Source organism: Sceloporus occidentalis, unplaced genomic scaffold, assembly GCF_023333645.1.
Source record: "Sceloporus occidentalis isolate IW3139 unplaced genomic scaffold, rSceOcc1.0.p SCAF_1, whole genome shotgun sequence".
NCBI classification, from domain to species: domain Eukaryota; kingdom Metazoa; phylum Chordata; class Lepidosauria; order Squamata; family Phrynosomatidae; genus Sceloporus; species Sceloporus occidentalis.
The window spans coordinates 160,115,282-160,130,695 of NW_028316981.1; the positions used below are offsets into that span (position 1 = coordinate 160,115,282).

General features: G+C 41.4%; 1 protein-coding gene across 7 annotated transcripts in view; it reads left to right on the top strand.

Moving 5' to 3' along the window:
* BAZ2A (bromodomain adjacent to zinc finger domain 2A) overlaps window positions 1-15,414 on the top strand; it is a 57,049-nt gene that overhangs the window by 9,617 nt on the left and 32,018 nt on the right. For 6 of the 7 annotated variants that reach the window (XM_089479165.1, XM_089479144.1, XM_089479137.1 and 3 more), the window contains 9 exons: window positions 829-963; window positions 1,806-2,348; window positions 6,031-6,162; window positions 10,106-10,327; window positions 11,290-11,472; window positions 11,566-11,626; window positions 11,740-11,848; window positions 12,211-12,312; window positions 12,618-12,828. In XM_089479165.1, coding sequence (XP_089335291.1) covers window positions 831-963; window positions 1,806-2,348; window positions 6,031-6,162; window positions 10,106-10,327; window positions 11,290-11,472; window positions 11,566-11,626; window positions 11,740-11,848; window positions 12,211-12,312; window positions 12,618-12,828 — 1,696 coding nt within the window. In that variant the 5' untranslated portion in view covers window positions 829-830. The remainder of the gene's footprint in view (window positions 1-828; window positions 964-1,805; window positions 2,349-6,030; window positions 6,163-10,105; window positions 10,328-11,289; window positions 11,473-11,565; window positions 11,627-11,739; window positions 11,849-12,210; window positions 12,313-12,617; window positions 12,829-15,414) is intronic. The other variant, XM_089479172.1, reaches the window with a different exon arrangement.

Genomic DNA, 15,414 nt, shown 5'->3' on the forward strand with positions numbered 1-15,414 from the left:
AAAGGAGTCTTAATAATATCATGGTAGCTTGGAATTATCTTATTAAAAAGGAGTGTGAGTTGTTAGTCATTATTTTGAAAGTGTATATAACACAATACTTAGTACTTTACAAGTTTTACATTATTTATGCTTTTTTCTTAGCTTTTATGTATTTATTTTTTATTTGATAAAGAATACTCTTAAAATAGAAAAATACCCATCAGTCCCTCCCCAAACACTTCCTAAGCCCAATATTTCAGAAGGGACAAGTATACATTACTGATTACTGGAATGGGCAAGGGGTTAATAACATTACCAGTCATTAAAAGAGTATCATTGTCCCCTTGTCAATGTAGAAAAGGAGCAAGGTAGGGGGTGGGGGGAAATGTGGCAGCACCTTTAAGACTAACTGGTTTTTATTTTAGTATGGGCTTTCCTGGATATAAAGTCACTTCTTTAGATGCATTGCAGAGTACAAGCCTAGTGTCCTACAGCAGAAACAGCACCAACTTGGACAATAATATCAGTGTAAAAAGCAATGTATTACAAGTGACACTGTTATTTGCCATGTGTTTTTTCCCAAATTCGGCATGAAGCAGGAACGGTTTGAGGAAGCACCTCATCTGTCCCTTGTGGCCAAAACAGCTCCTTGTCTCCACTTGACAGAATTCTGTTTTAAGGATCATTGAGATAAGATGTGTGAGGTATTCTGAATGTAAGTTTAATAAATACTAAATGTTTTTTTTGCAGTTCTTGGTCACTGACTGGCTAAAGTGATATAAGGGAGGATTTATACTGCAGGCTGTGTTGAGCTGCCTAATTCTTTTTTGCATTGCCTTTTCTCTTCAGAAATGGAGGCAAACAACCATTTTAACTTCACTGGCCTTCCCTCTTCACCTGCTGCCTCAGGATTGAAACCTGCGCCTTCCTCAGGGGACGTCTACACAAATGGATCTTCTGTGAACTTCCCCCAGCAAGGGAAAAGTAAGTTGGGGAAGAAGACCTGATCTTTGTAAAAATTGTGACAGGTATCATATTTGGCACGTGGTGTTATAACCAATCCTGCCAGGATGAGGGCTGATCCTCAGGAGGGCTATAATGAACTTGAATATCACCACAGTAGGCAAGGTTTTGTTTATCATTGTATTGTTGATGTTGCAGTCTCTGTGACAGGACAATATTCAAAGCTAATTTGGAAATTTGAACTTTTTTTTAATTGTTAGGAATACAAAAGTATCCCTAATTAGATAGCACGTAGGCAGTTTCAAAATGCTCTTGTTCTGTCCATTGACGATTGTGAAAGCAGATACATCCATTAAACTGTTGAATTTTCAGAAAGAAAACAGGTCTTTCCTTCAGAACCTGTTTGCGGTTGGGGAAATGGTACCCCTCTCCCCCAACAAGTTGAGAATACAGTATAATAAAAATAGAGAGTCTGTTTGGGCTATAATAGTACTAGATAGATTGAATATTCTTTTTTCAGGAGTTAAATCCACTTGTTCAACCTAATTATGGTAGTTGCATTGAATCAGTGTAACAAATATACCAAGGTTCCATTGATTAGTGGGTCTAATCTAACTGGAACTTGTATTTGTATTTATTTTTAAGCAAAATGTTTCAGGGTTGCTGAGAAGATAAAAAAATTGCAATTTGTTCTTTTGGATAGGTTTTAGTATGTATTTCTTATCCAGTTACCAAGGTTTATTATAATTTCTACCATCTCTTCCCATCTTTCCTTGTAAAAGGAAGCAGGACCAAAAGATGGAGAGAACCTTCGCCTATGTCATTATTCTTTGTTGTGCTCTTTCTTCCTTCCCTCTTGGCAGGTTTGAATGGAGATGTGAATGTTAATGGCTTAACTACTGTATCTCATGCTGGTACTTCAGGGACCCGTTCCTCAACCAACTCCCATCTCCACCATTCCTATGACTATCTCTGGAACTACTCTCAGTATCCATCTGGCAATGGCAACAACCTCAAGGACAGTCCACTGTTCTCCCAGTATCCACTGAATGGTACTGTTGTGGGCAACCGACAAGGCTCACCAGGGCATAGCACCACTCTGAGGGGAGGCAGTGGGCAAGAGTTCTGGGCCAATGGTAACCCCGGGGCCATGGGACTGAACTTTGACTCCACAGAGCTTTACGACTCATTCCCCGATGATCAGAACTTTGAACTCCTGCAAAATGGTCCCTCCAGCTTCTATACATCATCTCAGCCTTCCCCCATGCTTGGATCAGGAAGCCAGGATTTCTCTGCTCAGCAAGATGGACCAGGCAATGAAGAGAGTGTGAAAGAAACTTCATCTACAGTCTCAGAAAATGGTACCAGACTGTTAGGTAGCATGGAGCTGGAAAACACTCAGCCAGGTATAGCAGCAAATGATTTCCAAACTTAATTTAGAAAAACCAGATGTTGGAAATAATGCAACATTACAGGGGTGGGAGAGGAGTGAGTACCAATCTTGTTATTTTTAAGTGTTACAGTATTGACAGTGTTGATGTTGCAGTTCAAAAAAAGTGACAAGCAATGCTTACTTATTACATTAAAATGTTGAGGGAGTTGTTTGGGGCACTCTTTGGTCATTCTTTATATTTTTAATTGTACATGTTTAAATTAATTTTAAACCATGCTGCTAACAAGTACTGTAATACTACTTTGCCATCCAGCAACATGTTAAAACAACAAATTACCCTTTTTTGTTTGTTTCCATGCTCTGAGGAGACCTTCCATTTGAATATGAGGCCTGTTTCGGGACATAGTTGTTTCTGAATGAATCTTTAGGCCTCCTGTGTTAATGGACAGGAACTCAAGTTTATTGAATGTCCTGTTACAAGGCAATCATGTGGAAGCAGCTCAGGATAGAGACTGTATCAGTCTTGCTTGCAGTCATGATTCTTTAGAATTCTTAACAGACCAGCATTTGATGGTTGTTTCTCTATCCCATGTTCTTTCCAGGGAAGAAGTAGTAGAACTTACTACTTCTACATTTGAATATAGTAGCAGAATAAGAGAGGACTAGGATCAGTGTTGTTTGCATGTGAGTTTTATATATGTAAGTCATTAGAATGCTGTATATGCATATGAAGCCTTGGAATATGTATTTTTCCAAATATCTATGTCAGTCATAGATCTGTCTGCCTTTATAATGGCTAACCTTGAGAGTTGTGTGTCTCATTATTTCACCCCCACAGACCATTAAGAGATTTTTGTCAGTTATGTGGCAAGTCATTGAAATACACAGTTTAAATGAGAGGTCTTTCAGACTATTGCAACCTCATCTGCATAGTTTGGCGCTGATCATAAATTGCTCTTTACGCATAGTCCTCACAAACCATCCATTTCCCTTTCCTAAGGGTAAAACAGACAGGCTAAATAAGGTGGTTTCCAGCCACGTTGAAGGCAGGGCACTTAGATGACACACACCCCAAAAGCAGCTGGAAACGGGACTGAAGCTGCACTCCAGGACTAAAAACTGCAGGAAAAAGAGGCTGGGATAGTCCAACTCAAGGTGGAAAATATGTATCTTTGTTGCTGCATATAAATGTACCAATGCAAGTGGCGGAATGTAACGAAGCAAAGAAATGTGCAGTAATTCTAATTGATTTAATTAATACAGAAACCAGACATTCTAAAAGGGGGGCTTCCATGATTGTGCTTTGTCCCATGTATCACTTGCACCCTGATGCCCTGAACTGGTAGAGAATTGCATGTTTGACTGTGTGGTTGATCAAAGGGGCAGGCATCCAATGGAATGGTATTTGTGTGGGACATGGGAGGTAATTTGAGGTCACAAGTGTGTTTGTGCACATGTATGGTGGGCAGGCAACAAAAAAAATTGCCTAGCGGTGCAGCTTGATACCACACCATGCAGTCAGCCCATATGTATTCAGCCCGCCTTGGGAACGGGCCGTTCAAGCAATGGGGTTTCAACCCACTTTGGGGAAAAACAGAATCGAACTGCTTTTTTCCTGCCTGTCTGTTCCGGACCCTAGAAGGAATTTGGAGATGTTGGAATCACAATGCTTTTCATAGCTTTTTAGAAGCCCTGTGGAAACATGAGTATGCAAGTATTTCATGAGCTGTCACAGTTAAGATGAGTTGTATATTGGCTTTGAACAGGAATGAGCTTTCATGATGTTGAGCACTATACTAGAAAGAGACTTCTCCTGATTAAAATTGTCAGGGAATCCTCTCTTCTTGGTTAATGTGGGCTTCAGCTCAGAAAGCCAGTAGTCAAAGCCTTTCCATCCAGATGATATCTCATGAGCTGTTTTGAATTTGAACATTGAAAATCTTACTGCTTCATGCCAAAAAGTATACTTTTGAGTTTTTGCTTTTCTTGGGCTTTGTCTGGTGCTGCTTCAAAGTTATGCTAGAATGATAAGATTCTGTAGCATAGATGGGCACTTAGCTTACTCGGAAGGCAAAAGTACTGTCAGTTCTCCTTTTCATGTGGTCATGTGTTTGTCTTCAGCATCTTCTTATTTTGAGTGGGTCAATTGGTTCCTAGGATTATTCAGGAACTAAGTTTGCCTTTAAATCTAAATAGTAAGAAGAATCTTCCTGGTAGAATTTTTGTGCTTTGTGAGATGCTAAAGAGATAAGTGCTGCTAGCTAGCTAGGGACATAATAGCTCACATTCTGGATAGCTGTTTTCAAGGTACGGTTTCTACCTTTTTTCATCCATGCTTCTTGCAACAAAATGTTAACTTTCAGTATAGGAGTGCATTATAGGTCTTACGGTCTCTGTGCTGTTTTCTGCCTCTGATGCAATGGATAGCAATGGCTGCATATTATATTGTTAAAATTTTTTGTTAGTGACTAACAACACTAAAATGCTGAAAACTTGAAACAGCAAATGTAGCAGCACAAATATCAAAATTTTGCTGATGTGTATTACAGTACATGGGCTTCAGTGTCACAGAACTGTGGAAACAATAGCCGTGTATTCCTATGTGTGTCTACTTGAACCTAATTACCACTAAATTCACTGGCATGTCTGTATTCGGGGTTGCAGGCTAAATATCATCTGGCCCATTCTAGTTCAAAACGAAAAGAAAAAAGGCATTGTGAGTTATTCCAACAAGGCAATCAAGAAGTGAGGAGATCACATTTCTTTTCTTGTCATCTTTAGGTTCAATATTGTTTTTGAAAGCTGCTCATTTTACCGAAATGTAGTTTAGCTAGTACTCAGTTGGGAATTGTCACCATGTATTTAGATGTGGTACATGAATGGTCAGAGCAAAGCTCTGTAAGGTATGTGCAGGTGTCTGCAGGTGTATGTACAGCAGGGAATCTGCAGCAGAGCTACCATCGCATGGCCAGGCAGGAGGTGAGGTGATGGCCTTTTTCTGGATTCTTTGCTATTGGCTTTTGTTGGTGGTGGTAATTTTTTCTCGAATTGAAACCAATAGGAGGGAATTACTGTACCAGTTAAAGAGCTTCAAGACCTGCTTCAGTGTACGTTAGGTGAGTGCAGGGACTCAGGTTCTTCTGTTTCAGAGCCTTCTGCTATAGGGCCTAAGAACTCCTCATTTGGCCCTCCTCAGTACAGAGGACACCAAAGGTGAGACACGGGGGAGTTTCTGGGAGAGTTCTGCCTGTGGACTTTTCTGTCTGTGGTGAAGGGAAAGGTCCAGAATATCGTATGCGCCTGCCAGTGATTCCCAGGAATACAGAATTCCTGCCTCAGTTTCTTATTATAGTTTCCGTAAGAGATGTGGCAAAACAGTTTGAGGCAGGGAGTTCTCTTTTTTGCATATATTGTTCTTTAAAGTGTTACATGTACTGATGCTATTGTATAAAAGAATAATAATGTATACTTAACAAGCAGACCAAACCAAGTGATAGGGATTACTGGAATGACATGTGGAATGTGTTTTGAGCACTTAGAAGTGGTATATAGAATGCTTATTTGTACTTATCTGTTTAATTCTTTTGGGAGGGAGGTGTTAGGGTGAAAGCTGTTGTTGGCTAGAAAGAACAGTATGACCTTTAAAATAACTTTTTAAAACTGGAAATGTATGGCTTACAATGGTTCTTCTTCAGTTGGTGAACTGCTGAGCCAGGAAGCATCTGTCTTGGAACCTGATGCTGGAAGTGGTTGTCGTCTGGAAGATGCCTCTCGGATCCCTCCTCCTCTAGAAGATTCCTTGGAACCTTTTGAGTCACTAGACAGAGGTAAATGGGTGAAGTTTTGTATCCTTTCAGGGTGGGATTTATTATGATGATTCCCTTGACATCTTTGAAATGATGTCATTTTAGTTTGTCATTATGATGTTCTAGTTTGGCCTGATGGACAAAAAAAGTAGAGGACTCTTGTGCTTTTAATAGTTGTGTAAACGAGGGGATCTGTGGGTAAATTTGGTTATGAAAAGTTATACTCATTGAAATTTCCCTGTTCTGCTTAGATTCTATCCCCTCCTTTTTTTCACCTGACTATCCTTATCATTTGTGGTAGCAGCTATATGGAGTTTGCTGTATAAAAGCAGACAGTTGCAACTTTTTTCCTGATATCTCTCTCTCTCTCTCTCTCTCTCTCTCACACACACACACACACACACACACACACACACACACGAGAGAGAGGGGGGGTTCAGGGTCCATGCAACTAACTGCTATGTTCTTGCATGCATTTGTTGTTATTGTGTGTTAGAACTTTTGTACATTTTGGCAGCTTCTGTGTCTAGATACCCACAAGCAGAAGTTCAAACATTATTTGCCCTTCTTAGCAGTTGCCAAAGCAAAGACTTCGAATGAAATTAAAGAGAAAGTTGGCTCTCACAATGATCAGACTGCCACTTTACGGTGCTTATCTGTCTTTAATTTTGCCTAAAAATTACACACTGCCTCTTCAATTTGTCATTGAGTTATGCTTTTACATAGTGTCAAATGTCGGGTTGGCTGAGTACTGGAAATTGGGGCCAGTTTTCTGTTGTTGTAGTAGTAGTAGTAGTAGTAATAATAATAATAATAATAATAATAATAATAAAATATTTATTTATATCCCGCCTCTTCCGTTAGGGGATTGAGGCGGGTAACAACAGAGTTTATGATACACAATATAAAAACAATAAACCCCACAAAACCCTGACCCAACCCTCCCTCCCAGACTATAAAATTAGCATAATAAAACATGATTAAAATATATAGCAATACTACAAGATTATTCTACAATCTGTGAATGATGAGGAGATAGAGTAGGAAGGATGGATAGAATTGGTTCTGGGCGGTTATCACTCAGGGAAGGCCTGCCAGAAGAGAAAGGTTTTTTGTCGCTTTTTTAAAAGCCTTCAATGAGGATAAATGGCGAATCTTTTCCAGCAGGTCATTCCAAGCTTTAGGAGCCGTAGCAGAAAAAGACCTCCGGGAGGTCACCGCCAATCTGGTCTTTTTTGGATGTAAAAGATTTTTCCTGGAGGAACAGAGTATACGTGAAGGATTATATGGGAGGAGGCATTGTAAAGAAACATAGATCCAAAACACACTGTAGAAATAATCCAGTTTGAGACCACTTTAACTGCCCTGGCTCAGTGCTGGGAGATTCTGGGAACTGTAGTTTTGTGAGACATTTAGCCGCCTCTGTCAAAGAGCTCTGATGCCACAGTAAACTACAATTCCCAGGATTCCCTAGCACTGAGCCAGGGCAGTTAAAGTGGCCTCAAACTGGATTATTTCTACAGTGTGTTTTGGACCATAAACAAAAGAACAATACTTTGGAGACAACTGGCTAAATTTGAAACAGTCAGGCGTAGAAAATGACTAATTTCTACTTCCACTTATACCTTGAATCCTCTCTTCAATCCCACCAGTGCTAGTATTGAAGTAAGATGCCTTTTAACTCCCTAACACTTCCCAGTTTTCCTAAAGCACAATTGTTTTTCTCCAAAAACAAATTTTGAAACTGGAAATATAAATAATATGGTATAACTTCAAATTGATTTTTTAAAAACTTTATTAGAGTATTATAGAAAAAAACATATAGTACAAGACAAAACAAACAAAGCCATAATAAATTACATACTACCTACATACTAGAAAGATGCTAAAATGCAAAAACATACAACTCAGTACAAAAGTCAGAATCATACGGGCCATTGTATTCCCTATTACCATTATGGACGTGAGAGCTGGACATTTAAGAAAGAAGATAGGAGGAAAATCAACTTATTTAAGATGTGGTGCTGAGGATCCCATGGATAGCCAAAAGGACAAACAAATGGATCCTAGAACAGATCAAGCCAGAAATATCCCTAGAAGCCAAGATTACAAGACTAATACTGTCATACTTTGGACACATAATGAGAAGGAATGAATCGTTGGAAAAGGCAATAATATTAGGAAAGGTGGAGGGAAGTAGAAAGAGAGGAAGGCCACATGCTAGATGGATGAACTTAATTATAGAGACCACAAACATGAGTTTGCAGGGCAGAGCAGTAGCAGACGGGAGGCCTGGAGATGTCTCATCCATAGGGTCGCCATGGGTTGAGATTGACGCGAAGGCAATTAACAACAACAACAAACATACTACACATAATACATAAAGACAGTAAAACAGTATGTACATACTATCTATATACTACACAAAACATAATACATATTGACAATAAAACAATACACAAGGTTACACAAAATGAACTTCCTGAGCTTTGTTTAGACATTTCGTTTACTAACTTAAATTTCAAATGCTTATACGTTATAAAATTTCTATTAAATCCTTGCTTTCTTAACTACTAAAGTGAGTTAGTTTTCAAATTTTTAGCAGTGTTGATTATACCAAAATAACCCATAAGAAGTAAATATTATAAACTTCACAAATGCAAGAAGAGCTTAAGAGATGCTGTTATGTCAAAGTCCACAATACAGTGCGCCCGCGTCATACATGGGTGCGCTTTACGCGTCTTTCAGCATACACTGAAAGCTGCGCTGGGAGAAGGGGCGGTGCATCCCATAGGGAATAATGGGGTGTGTGCCCATGGTGCGCGTGCGCTGCTGTGCCACCGCATGCACGAGCCCCATTCATTTAAATGGGGTTCAAGCATAGGTGGAATTCCCTTTACGCAGGGGAGTCTGGAATGGATCCCCCGCGTAAAGAAAGGGCAGACTGTACATATTCCAGTAGTTTCCTAATAGTGACTTTCTTAATTGTTTATCTTTTTGACATGTTTATCTTTTTTGACATGTAAATAACTGATATTTCTCCATCCTTACAGGTTTATTATTTTCAATAGTTTGGATCAGATAGCTATTTGCTGGAAACATATTACCTTAAATATCTTTGTAACTGATTGGTAAATACAGCAAATGTAATAATTTATCACCTTGCCTGTTTCCAGTATCATGTTGCATTATGTGCTTAAAGTTGTAATTGTGACTAAATTCTTTCCTATATTTATCCTTAATAAAGTTCAGTAATAATCATATTATTTAGTATAAAAGAAATGACTAACAGTTTATATGTATGTATGTATGTATCCCCTTTCTGTGGATGTGTTTGCTTATTTAACAACTCTGTTGGGGATAATTACATTCAGAATGGTTTTATAATTTTTTAATATTTCTCATTTATCGAACTCTATTCTGAATAATGACTCTGGAGAAGAAAATGAGGCCTAGAGACCCCATTATTTTTTCCTAACAAAAATATTAATATTTATAAATGCTGAAAAGGAAATCATTTCTTGTTCCTGTTTCTACAATCTTTTAATGGGAAAATGGATCAGTTGTAATCCTGTTTTTCCTTGTTTCTTAAAATTCCCTCAGAAATTGGAGAAATCTAACTGCTATGTCTATTTTGTATATTCACATGCATGCATATGATTTTTTCAGCATGTGAGTCAAAATGACATGAGCCAGGAAGTTCCTGGTTCAGATCTTGTCTCTGCCATGAACTTGGCAGGCTGCCCTAAACCATGCCTGCTTTCTGTCCTTTTCAGTATCCCATTTATGATAGGTGATTAGTACTCACCTAGTTTACAAAATTATAACAAGGATGAGTTGAAGACTATGCATATTAAAAGTACTGTACAATTATAAATAGTGATGTGACTCTATTTAAAATTATAAATAAGACCACTGTGTTAAAGAATGTGTAATGCCTGCATCTCAAATTCATGATTTGCAGACCCGGGGACAGGAGATCTCTATGAGATGGATACTTCAGAGCTGGTGAGCGGCAAATCCCCTCTGGAGGATGCTCCTGATATCTCTGCCCTAGATTGTCCTGGTAGTCCTTCTCTCAACCACTCTGGCTCCTTCAGCCTTTTGACAGATGACACTCAGCCTGACACCTCACTTTTTGGAAGTGCCAATTTGCCACCTGTTCTTGGAGAATCTGTTTTGCAAGGTGAGAAAAGACTACTGATTTTAAGAGGTATTACTCTATAAGAGTCTTTCCTCCACTATTGTACTTGGAAGTGTAAAAAAGTGGCTGATTCCTTCAGGCATTAATATACCTTTAGTTATAGTAGTCTTTGGTAGTTTGCTTGTTTGAAGAGGAAGAGGAGAAGAAAAGCTCCCATCTACCAGCATTCTTCTTGTGGAGTTCTGTTCAACTGTTAGGGAATCCTTAGGATAAGGCAAGAAAGATCAAAGGCTAGCCTACTAGACATACTTATTTGAAATACAGTGGGCCCTTGCCTTATGCAGGGGATCCCCCCCCCCCCCGGCGTAAGGCGAATTCTGCCTATGCTGGAGCCCCATTCATTTGAATGGGGTTCGTTTGTGCGTGGCAGCGCAGGAGAGCGCGGGGCGCCATGGGCGCGCACCCCATTCATTGGAATGGGATGTGCCGCCCCTTGCGCTGCGCGCACTCCCCACAACTTGAGCGCGTATGCTCAAGTCCGCGTAAAGCGCCTATAACGCGGGTGCACTGTATTCTGTTCTTCTTTTTACATTGGGAATCTATGGCTGGTATCTTAAAACCTAAGCTTGTTGTGCTGGCCAGAGAGATGATTGGTCCTGGTATTCTGCATCCTTCTTTAAAAAAAAAAAGCTTGTTTTTGTACCTCAAACTTCTTTATATTCTGAAGGAGAACATTCTCCCCTTCCTTTCCCCAACATATATGCTGAACCAATTCCTGACTATCTATTCTTCCTCAGTTACAGCCTTCATCCCAGAACAGATTCCATTTAGGACACAGTAGGAATAGGTTTAATTTGAGTGTTCTAAGTGTGTTGCAGAATGAATAAATAAATAAGCATGGTGGATCTCTAAATTTTCTGGTCTGCCTTCTGTTTCTTAGACTGTGTACAAGTCATTTTCTTTCTCAAGTTCCACATAACAGTCTCTCCTTTCTTTGTTAACAGACAGCAGCTTGGAGCTGGCAAGTGTAAGTGAAGTGGGGCGAGAGGGTGCAGAATTTCTAGATTCACAAGTATCTGTTGAACCAGAATCTGTAGATGCCTCCTTGGAAGAAATAGCTAAGAGTAGCTGCCGAGAAGACCCTACATCCATGACAGTCAAAAATAACAAAGAGACATCAGCTAAGAGTAAGTAGGTTCTTTTACTGAGACTTCTTAGTTGTCTTGGCTGCATTTAAAGATCATTTGAAAGTATTGTCAATGGTTGTTTGTTCTGATTAGGTGATGTTCCAAGAAGGCGGATAGCCACAGTGGAAGAGGTTTTCTACCCTTTAAAGCATGGGTAGGTAGTATTATTTGATTGGCAACATTGCTGCATTATAACAGTACTGATCCAGCCACAGTGTGGAGTGGGAATGTAAATATCTAGTCTTAATCGGCCATGTTCATGTTCAGGTGGCGAAGGGAGGTGCGCATCAAAAAGGGCAGCAGCCGCTGGCAAGGGGAGACCTGGTACTATGCTCCTTGTGGCAAGAGGATGAAGCAGTTTCCAGAGGTGATAAAGGTAAAATCTGCTTCCCAGAGAGGGATCAAGGGTTATCAGTTGTTGCATGTGTTCTCTGTGGAACATTGGCTTAGAAATCAGGTTTGCTTTGCCCGCTTTGAAATCTTTCTGTCAGACAGTAAGAGAATAGAATTAATAAACTAGGCACACCATATTAAAATTTACATTGAGCGTTGCTTAATAAATTAGATACGGACAAGCACTGTCTGTATTTCTTGACCTAATTCTTTGTCAAAAAGCTGATCAGAATTGTGATAGTAGCTCTGTGTTCAATTCACAGAGAAAAGTTCTTCCTTAGCAAAAGGCTGGATCATGCATAGGATATGCTTGACTCCTATTTTCATGTCTTGTTTCCCTGCCAGTACCTAACCCGAAATGTTGTGCAGAATGTCCGCCGTGAACACTTCAGCTTCAGTCCCCGAATGCCAGTAGGAGATTTTTTTGAGGAACAGGACACACCTGAGGTGAGTTTTGGTGGAAATCCTGGAGTAAATTGCATCTCTGTAGCTGCCCTTTTGCTGTAATCACATACTGCAAAAATAAAGTATGTGTTTGTAGCATTCCTTCAGTTTTCTGCCTCCTCCAATTCTTTTTAAAATATCCCTTCAGGATCTATGGTGAGGCCTGACTATATCGGGACTGGAGAGTAGTTAAAATGTCACCAGGATAGATTGTCTCACATGGAAAAACTGATAAGACTGCTGTAGGGATTTGGAGTTGGTAGGCATGGGGAGGGACCACTGTCTGTAAATCTGTCTTCTTTCTGCAGGGTCTGCAATGGGTAAAGCTGGTATCTGAAGAAATTCCTTCACGTATCCAGGCCATCACAGGCAAGCGTGGTCGACCCCGAAATATTGAGAAAGCCAAGGCTAAGGAAATGCCCAAAGTAAAACGTGGCCGGGGCCGACCTCCAAAAGTGAAAGTGTCTGACCTTTTGAGCAAGACAGATGCCCGGATTCTAAAGAAACTGGAAGCTCAAGGTACCAGCTAGACTAAATAATTCCGCACACTAGTACCTTTCACAAGAAAGAGGTAGTTCATGGCACAAATTAATAGTCAGTATCTGGAGGAAGGGCTGTTCAGTTTGTGCATCAAGAAAATTCAAATTTTGCTCTCAAAAATAAAGCAGACCAACAGATTGCATGTACCATATATACTCGTGTATAAGTCGAGAAATTTAGGTCAAAAGATTGACCCAAAAAACCTGCATCGACTTATATACGGGTCCATGGGTAATTGACCCGATCTTCTCCCCAGCTGGGCTGCTTCCGCAAGATACAGACCAGCTGGGGAAGAGCTATGAAGGGTGATCGCGCGCCCAGAAGCCTCTCGGGAGCCAAGCTTCTTCCCCCGGGAAGGAGCCCGACTCCGGAGGGGCTGGGTTGGCGATCGTGCGCCCAGAAGCTTCTCGGGAGCCAAGCTCCTTCCCCTGGGAAGGAGCCCGGCTCCGGAGGGGCTGGGCTGGCAATCGCGCACCCAGAAGCCCCTCCAAAGCCAGGCTTCTTCCCCCAGGAAGGAGCCCGGCTCTGGAGGGGCTGGGCTGGCAATCACACGCCCAGAAGCCCCTCGGGAGCCAAGCTTCTTACCCCGGGAAGGAGCCCGGCTCCGGAGGGGCTGGGCTGGCGATCGCGCACCCAGAAGCCTCTTGGTAGCCAAGCTTCTTCCCCCGGGAAGAAGCCCGGCTCTGGAGGGGCTGGGCTGGTGATCGCGCGCCCAGAAGGCTCTTGGGAGCCAAGCTTCTTCCCCCGGGAAGGAGCCTGGCTCTGCTGGGCTGGCGATCGTGCACTCAAAAGCCCCTCCAAAGCCAGGCTCCTTCCCCCGGGAAGGAGCCTGGCTCTGGAGAGGCTGGGCGGGGCCGTTTGCTCAGTCCTGCTGCGACGAGGCTGCGCAGGGCAAGTGATCGCCCTGCAGCTTTTCTGCAGCCCCACTGCCATGGGAACTTTGACCCCCGACTTATCCACGGGGCATACCAAAATCCATACTTTTGCCCCCAAAAGTTGACCTTGACTTATACATGAGGTCGACTTATAGTCCGAGTATATACGGTAGTTCATCTTGTTTTCCATAAATCTCAAAGTGCTTGCTTTTTCTGGCAAATAATATTTGAGTTTGTGCAAAATTGGGCATTTCTTGGAGATGTGGGGCAGCAGGAAGGGAGGAACAGATAAGGGGCAGTAAGGGTTTGTAGATAAGAGAACATGACTGGCTACCTTGAGAGGAAGGGTGAGCATCATAGCTCCGGCCCTGAGGGCTGGAAGCACTTGCGGACATTTTCTTCCAGTCTTTCCTTTGTGTTTCCTGAGGGCTAGAAATATGTTTAAAATTGGAAAAAGCTAAGAGATTCAGAAACAGGAACATAAATAGAATTCTGTCCAGTGTGTACACATTCAGTCTTCAGGAGCAAACAGCCTGGTTTTTACAGTGCTGTGGATGCTTAAATAAGTCTAGCTTCTTCAGTTGGCTTTAGATGTAGAAAATTTGGAGCCCATCTGAGATGCTACTAGGATCCTCCTGGAGCAAAATAAGTGGCCTGAGGATCCCCTGTTGCATATTAGGCAGCCTCATTCCCTTACACCATATTTATGGTGTAAATAAACTCTTTGCGGAGAGTTCACATTTGCAGGTACTGGTTTAAAAGAAGGCTCCTTTGCTGTCAATCAGATGCACTTCTGCTTTCGTTAAAGGTGATGTTTCCTACAGCAATTGGGCAACCGGGTGGGTGCTTCTCCCCCTCCTTTTTTTAAAAAAAAACTGTCGGCAGTGTGCACATATTTTGTCAAATTTAAAAACCTCCAGGTGTGTGTGTGTGTGTTGTGTGTATTTGGGTCACTACAGATTATGGATCTTCCTCTGCCTCTGTTTTCAACCCCAAAATGCAATCTAATGCCATCTCTGCATCCTCCCTCCTTGCAACACCAAAATGCCTCATACACATACAATAATAATAATTAAATCCTCACCTCAGAATGCCATCTCTGCATCCTTTGCTTTCCCTCAGCCACCCCAGAATTCCTTACAGACACGTACAGTAGCAAAAGCATTCTGTATCAATTTGCTAAATTGAAAGAAAAACATTTGTAACTTTCACATTGTAGCATTCGCATATAAAAAGTAATTTAGAAAAAAAGCCTCTTGCAAAGTGAGGTGCCGTGCTGGGAGCAAGCTAATGAAAGGGAAATGTAGCACAAGCAGACACATTATATCTATATATGTATCTACCTGTAGAAAAAATATTTTCATAGTCTGTCAAAATAAAAATGCAAAAGAGAGAGAGAGAAAGAGAAAGCTGCCTGCGAGAGCGAAGGCATGTTCCATTCCCTGCCCTCCCTCTGACCTAATTCCCTCCCTTGAACTTGACCCTTCGCCCTGCTCCTTCTTCCTCCTCCTTCACAATTCTGCCCTTCATGGCCCCCTTCTTTCCCCCGGGTCCTTCTTTCTCCTCTTCCTCCTCCTTTGCCCTGATGAAGGGGAGGCATGTTCTGCCCTCCCTCTGATCTAAATTCCTCCTCTGAATCATGATCGGGGACAAGTTCAAGTTCATATTTGCCAGACCCAGTTTTTCTCAA